A 7,153-nucleotide genomic window follows, 5' to 3' on the forward strand; every position below is an offset into this window, starting at 1 on the left:
CACATCGGGCTCCTGGCTCAGCGAGGAGCCTGCTTCTCCCTCTCCCTCTGCCTCTCTCCCTGCTCATGCTCTCTCTCTGTCTCTGTATCTCTGTGTCTCAAATGAATAAATAAAATCTTTAAAAAAAAATACAACAAAACAAAAACAAAACCCCCTACACCCGCACAGACATAAATCTGAAGAGATGGAGCAATTTGGCAAAATCGATGGATTCAGAGAGCGGGTACACTGTACTTGTTCTTTTACCTCTTCTTTGTTTGGAAATTCTAGTATACAGAACTGGGGAAAAATGAGAAAGGGCCAAAGAGACAGAGAGGGATCTGGAAACCCTGCCAGGATTGAAGACCATGAGGGGGTTCAGCCGGCGGAGGGCACACGTGGGGACGGTCCCAGGGGACCGAGGGGCTCCTGCAGCGCGGGCGTCAGCTCCTTCTGAGCAGGAGGCCCCTGCGCTGCTCCGTGTCCAGCTTTTGTCAAGTTGAGGGGTCATAAGCACCCCGTCACTACAGGGATCTGAGCACTGGCCAGGAAGCTGCGTGTCAAATGGGCAATCAGGTCTGACACCGAGTGCTGCGAGGTGTCGGCTGGATGAACTGTTAGCGGCCCGGAGGAGGAAGAGCCACGGACGGCAGTGGCTCGTTTCCAGCAACTTTCCCCTCCTCATCCTACCTGGCTTGGATGGTAACTAAAAGGATGCTGTTTGTCCTGAGCCCACACGGATGGAGGGCAAGGGGACACTGCATCCAGATGGGTATTGATAATAACGTCCAACTGGGGTACGAGTGCTCCCAAAAAGTAAGAAGCACCTACAAGCCACCAGGAAGGAAGCTTCCGCGGACCTTGATGCCGAGGCTGGGGTCTTCCTCTAACCTGTCCGCGGCCCAGCTCGCTGCCCGGTGCTGACACAGCATCCCGCGAGCAGATGCTCGGAGACATTCCTAACTGTCCCCACGTGGAGTCAGCTAGAGCTTCTCCGGAGGGTAAATGGCAGTGCTGCTGGGCATTTTTAAAACCCACAACCTCGAGCCCCTGGGCTGACTTGGAGGAATGCGTCCTCCAGAAACAGCAGCTCCAGGACGGGCGATCGGCACGGGAGGGAAGGAGCAGACTGCTGATCACACTATGACCACAGTGGGGCTTCTAGGCAGGCATTACGAGGTGACGGAACTCTAATGTATGAATGGGACAGACAACATTGGAGAAGTAAACATGCCAGTGGCCAGTGTAGCTATAAGCCCACCTTCACTGTGTGTGTGTAGATAGGGAGCAGACCGATCCCCACCTCCTGTGATACACACACCCCTTATCCAGGCAGAGGGGAAAAGAAAAGCAGGGGCGCCTGGGTGGCTCAGTCGGTTAAGCGGCTGCCTTAGGCTCAGGTCATGATCCTGGAGTCCCGGGATCGAGTCCCACATCGGGCTCCCTGCTCAGCGGGGGGTCTGCTTCTCCCTCTGCCCTCTTCCCTCTCGTGCTCTCTGTCTCTCATTCTCTCTCTCTCAAATAAATAAATAAAATCTTTAAAAAATAAATAAATAAATAAATAAATAAAAGCTGCTCCACCAGCACGTGTGCAGGCCACCTGGTCATTGCTCCCTCAGCCTGTATCTGAGCAGCCTCTTCACTGGACAGAACTATCTCGTTCTCTACTGTATGACCAGCGCCCGGCCCAGAGCCTGGCACAGGGTACGCACTGAGTAAACGTTCGTACGTGATGGATGGGTCCGAGACTGAGTGGCCACACTTCTCCCCCACACAGACAATGATGGTCGCCATGGCAGGATGATAAAGGGGTGGGACCCAATCCTGGGGGAGGCTGGGTCTCCTCGGAGCCTGGAGCTAATTCAGAAAAGTAGCAAGAGGCGGCACTGGACAGTCGTGTTTGGGACAGCTGCTTCCTCCCCAAGGCCCATGCTGACCATCACTGACCTTACCCACAGAGGGAAATCCAATCAGTGCCACGCGGGCGTCACCCGACTTCATGACATCGAAACCCTCTCCTTTGGATGAGGCCGATTTGGACGGTTCCAGAAGCTGGGCCCGATACTTGGCAAGTTTTGCTTTCAGCAGGCCCAGGTGATACTCGGTGGCTACAGGACGTAAAGCAAGACGGGAGGTAAGTATCCAGGGTTTCCAAGCCCCGTGGGTCAGGTGCGCCCCCACATACAACCAAATGCTGGTTGGAAACATCAGAACCAGATCGGGGAAGAAAACACCCCCCTGCTTAAAAGGCCCCCTTAGCCTCTCACTTCATTTAGGATAGAAGCTAGACTCCTTATTGAGACCATGTGATCCCAGGTCAGTGGTTCTCAATGGGGGCAGCACCACTCCCTGGGGGATTCTGGGGGATGTTTCCTGTTGTCCGTGTGATGGCAAAGTCCCCATTGGCATTTATCAGGCAGGGACCAGGGAAGCCCACAGCCCTACAAAGTGTGAGTCAGTCAGGAACAGCCATCAGTCGTCCTACGTTCCATATGACTTTTCACAGCCCTAAGACATCTGCAGAGGGACAACCTGGGTTAGGATCATTGGAGCCCAGAGCCTCATTCTGTTTCACGTAGAAACACAGGACACTTTTTTTTTTTTTACAATGTCAATAAACACTGAAATTTCCAGGAATGCGACTTCCGTGCAGGTTAAGGAAAGACTCTAGCATGTGTTGGTGGAAACTTTACCTAGAGGTGCTCACCATCTTGGGATCCCAGGTTGTCACCAGTGATGCCTCTTGTAGGGTGCCTGAGTCACCAACACATCACACTGTGCATGGGGCTGCCACATACCCAGTGATGCCACCCAGAGGTGCAACCATCTCACGCCTTCATTGTAACATCACTGCATCCTGGCCGTGCCCCAACATTTAAATATTGAAATAAACACTATTTTAATTATACTTTTTTTTTCTCCTCCTTTGTATTATGATTAGGGCATGACATTGATTTTTCTCATATTCTGTGTGTATAAAAGTTACACTATCAAAAGGGAGCTGCATTTCATGACAGTAAAGGGAGGTGTTACAAAATCTTCGCCACAAGAGCGGGCAGGGGCTAGGTAACCTGGCCCCTCGCTGCTTCTCCAACATCTCCTTCTGCTCTCTCTTTTATGTACTACATTCCAGCCACAGTGGCTTTCTTGTTTCTTCAGGACAAGCTGTCACCATTCGTGCCCCAGGACCTTTGCATTTGCTATTCCTTCCATTGCAACCTTATCTTCCCAGGGCTGGCTCCTTCTCAACATTTGAGGCTCAGCTCAAATGGCATCTCTTCAAAGAGACCTCCCCTACCCAGCCAGAGGGGACTGTGGGCAATGTCATGCCGAGGGAAGAACCAGAGCTGGAATCCCACCCTGCCATTCCTGGCCGTGTAACTTTGGAAAAATTACGTAATCTTCTTGTATATCAGTTTCTTAATCTGCAAAGCAGGGATGTTAACAGGAGAAACCACTCCACTGGATTTTTGTAAGGCTTACAGAAAGCACTAAGAACAAGGATTAGCACACGGTAAGCACCCAATAACTGTTGGTTATTATTATGATCTACGGCAACCCCCACCCTTCCTCTTGGCTTCATGATCCTGTTTATTGTCTTCATGGCTTTGATCACTACTTGAAACTATCTTGTTTCTTTACTTCCCTCACTCAAATGGGGCAGGATCCCAGCTTCTGGTGGCACAGGGCAAGTACTCAGGAAATGTCTACAAGGGAAGGAGTGAATTGATGGCAGTGACAAGTGGTCAAGAATGGGTTCAGCAAGCGTCAGGTTCATCTGATCCTTCCTGTCATCCCAGCTCATAAGATTCTGAGCACCCCTGAAGGGAAGGACCAGGTCTTAATCCTTACATCATCTTTACATCCCCTCTTCTACCACTGCCAAAGCCTCCCTGCTACTCTCCTCGATCCTTGTAGATACTCCACAGGGCAGCCAGTGGGAACTTTTAAAACAGAAATCAGAGGATGCCTGGGTGGCTCAGTTAAGCAGCTGCCTTCAGCTCAGGTCATGATCCCAGGATCTGGATTCAAGCCCCACGTCGGGCTCCCAGCTCGGTAGGGAGTCTGCTTCTCCCTCTGCCTGCCACTCCCCCTGCTTGTGCTCTCTCTAATAAATAAAACAGAAATCAGACTATGTCTCTCCCCTGCTTAACACCCTCCGCTAGCTCCCACTGCCTGAGAACACAGCTGCCACCTTCCCATGACCTACAAGGCCCTACATGATTGGCCCTTTCCTTTGCCATCACTGCACTCCAGCCCCCAGACCTTCAGATCCCTGAACAAGCCAAGTCTGTTCCTGCCTCAGTGACGTTCCTTCCTCTGCCAGGAACAGTCTTGCCCCAGATCTCTGCATGGCTGGTTCCTTCTCATTCTGGTCTCAGCTCAGATGTCCCCACCTCATGGAGGTCTTCTCTGATCATTCTACCTTGGTGGTCCCAACTCCCACCCCCCACACTCTTGTTAGATCAACCTCGTTTGTCTTCACAGCATTTATGGCTGGCTGAAACGATCTTGTTTATTTGGTTATTCGTTTAAAGACTATCCACTGGAAGGTCAGCTCCGTAAGGGCAAGGATGTGCCTGCTGTGTTCATGCCTAGAAGATAGTAAGGGCTTGGGCAAGATTCACATAATGAATGAATGAATGAATGAGGTCCCCCAACTTCTCAGCCTCTAGAACTAAACAAGAGCCAGGGAAGGACAGACACTGAGACTAGCTACATAGGATTCCCCGCTTCCTACCTCTGCAACCCCACAGCAGGACTGCTTAGGCACCGGGCCTCACCCACCCAGGCCAATTGCATCCCCCATTACTCCAGACCCTCCTTCTGATCTAGATTGTTCTAGCTCTAGAACTGCCCCATGAACACACCATGCTCACCCCAACTGCCATGCTTTTCCCTCAGCAGCGCCCCTCACCGGGAGTACCCTCCCCTTAACCAGTTCAAGTCTCACCTCCTCCTGGAAGTCTTCTTGGGTGTCATCATTTTTCTCTCCCCACTGCTCTTCTCCTGTGAGCTCCTCCAGCCCTTACAATCTTAACTCCAGATTTGATCCTTTATTATGTGCTATCTATGTTGGGGGGGGTTACTTTATTTTATTTTATTTTTTAAAGATTTTATTTATTTACTTGACATAGAGAGACACAGCGAGAGAGGGAACACAAGCAGGGAGAGCGGAGAGGGAGAAGCAGGCTTCCCGCCAAGCAGGGAGACCGACGCGGGGCTCGATCCCATGAGCCAAGGCAGACGCTTAACAACTGAGCCACCCAGGCGCCCGGGGCGCGGGGGTACTTTAAATACAGAGTGCTTACCATGTGCCTAGTACTTTGCACACACTATCTAGTTTAATTTAGCTGTGAGCTAAGATGAGACGGGGATTATGATCCCCATTTGCAGATGAGGGCACTGAGGCTCAAAGAGGCGAAGTGACTTTCCAAGCTTTCACAGCATGTACGGGTGGCGCTGGAGTTCAAACCCAGGTCCGCCAGGCTCGAGTCTTGATGGCCTCCGTTCCCGAGATGCTGGGTGAGGCTATACCCGTGAAAGGTCTCCTCCTGGGCTTTCCAGGACAAAAGGGGACCCGGGTTTGAAGCCCGACCATGCCTCTCTCTGGGTCAGACGCTGGCTGCGCGCTGCGATTTCTCTATCGGGCACCTGGTCTGGCACCGAGCCGATCTCACAGCGACCGTCTGCAATCAGACCAGGGCGCTGGGACCAGGATCCCGCCTGGTCCTGCCTGCCTCCAGCGCGCTGCGAGACCTGGTCACGTCTCTGGCACTTCTCTGCTGCCTTCGAGCCCGTTCCGCTCTATCGCTGGAGTTGTTCCCCCATTTTACAGACAGGAAAACTGAGGCGGGCAGAAAGGAAGGCCCCGCCAGGCCGGCCCTCACCCTTGTTCTTCTGCGTCCGAGCGATCTCTTTCTCGATCTCGGAGATCTTCTCCAGGATCCCCATGGTGGCGGCTGAACCCGGGGCACCGACAGACACCGCAGCAGCACCGGGAATTCCGCCCTCTCGGCGGCGGCAGAACTGCGTGCGCCCGGAAGCCCACGGAGAACAGCGTCCTCGTGCACCCGGCGCTCCGGGATTCAGAGTCCGGACGGACGACGTCGAGCGGAGTGCCAGACACTATTGGTTCCGCCCGCTGGGCCGACGGGGCTGGGAGGCCGCTATGGGCCGGGGCGGGGCCAGGATGGGCGAGGTCGGGGCGGGCCCAGGATGGGCGGGGCCAGGGCGGGGCCATGCTGTACCTACGCAGGGCTGAGCTGGGGCTGAGCTGGGCCTGAGCTGGGCCTGAGCTGGGCCTGAGCTGGGCCTGAGCTGAGCTTGGGAGACCCAGAGGGAATCTTGGGCGATGAACCCTGAACTTCGGGTTCCAAGCGCAGCTGACTCTGCTGGTGTCAAGAAGACCTGAGTTGAAAACCTGGTGGCTCTTATTTTGTGCAGAGGTTGAAAGTGGATGCCCATTACCACGTTGACGAAGTGTTCCAACTTAGCCTTACCACCTGCCATCAGATGCCTCCTGATATGATGCATTATAAAGTAGACAGCATCTCCTACTGGAATTCTTGCCCCCAAATACTGTATCTGTGTTTAGACACGAGGAAACATCAGACAAATCTAGAAAGTGGTACATTTTATAAGTGGCCTGGGCTCTTCACAATTGCCAAGGATGGGAAGGTGCGTTGGGAGGTGAGACAGTGGGACTGTTCTAGATAAAAAGATATTAAATATAATGTGTGGACTTTGCCCAGAATCTGGTTAACATTTGAAAAGCAGCTATAAAAAGACGTTCTTAAGACAACTGAGGAAAATTTGACTTTGGATAGGGTATTAGATATTACGGCATCATTGCTAGTTTTCTTGGGTGTGATTATGTAGGAGAATGTCTTTCATTCTCAGCGGATGTACCCGGTGGCATTTAGGGATTGTCTTAGTCTGCTTAGGCTGCCATAACAAAATACCACACACTGGATGGCTTGAACAACAGAATTTCGTTTTCTCACGTCTCTGGAGGCTGGAAGTCTGAGGTCAGGGTGCCAGTATGGTTGGGTTCTTGGTGAGAGCCCTATTCCTGGATTGCAGACAGTTGCCTTCTCCCTGTGTCCTTACATGGCCTTTACTCAGTGCATGTACACAGGGAAAGAGAGAGAGAGAGCTCTCTGGTGTCTGG

General features: G+C 52.5%; 1 protein-coding gene across 1 annotated transcript; it reads right to left on the reverse strand.

Annotated features, from left to right (window-relative positions):
• Window positions 1-71: 71 nt before the first annotated feature.
• Window positions 72-6,050, reverse strand: LOC145718109 (developmentally-regulated GTP-binding protein 2-like). Its single transcript, XM_081809550.1, has 2 exons — window positions 5,871-6,050; window positions 72-2,087 (listed from the first exon to the last, which is right to left on the reverse strand). Exons 1-2 carry the CDS (start codon window positions 5,932-5,934, stop codon window positions 1,837-1,839), a joined length of 315 nt encoding a protein of 104 aa, XP_081665676.1. The 5' UTR covers window positions 5,935-6,050; the 3' UTR covers window positions 72-1,836.
• Window positions 6,051-7,153: the final 1,103 nt, after the last annotated feature.

Source organism: Leptonychotes weddellii, unplaced genomic scaffold, assembly GCF_054177405.1.
Source record: "Leptonychotes weddellii isolate Sample4059 unplaced genomic scaffold, ASM5417740v2 HiC_scaffold_10880, whole genome shotgun sequence".
In the NCBI taxonomy this organism is placed as follows: Eukaryota; Metazoa; Chordata; class Mammalia; order Carnivora; family Phocidae; genus Leptonychotes; species Leptonychotes weddellii.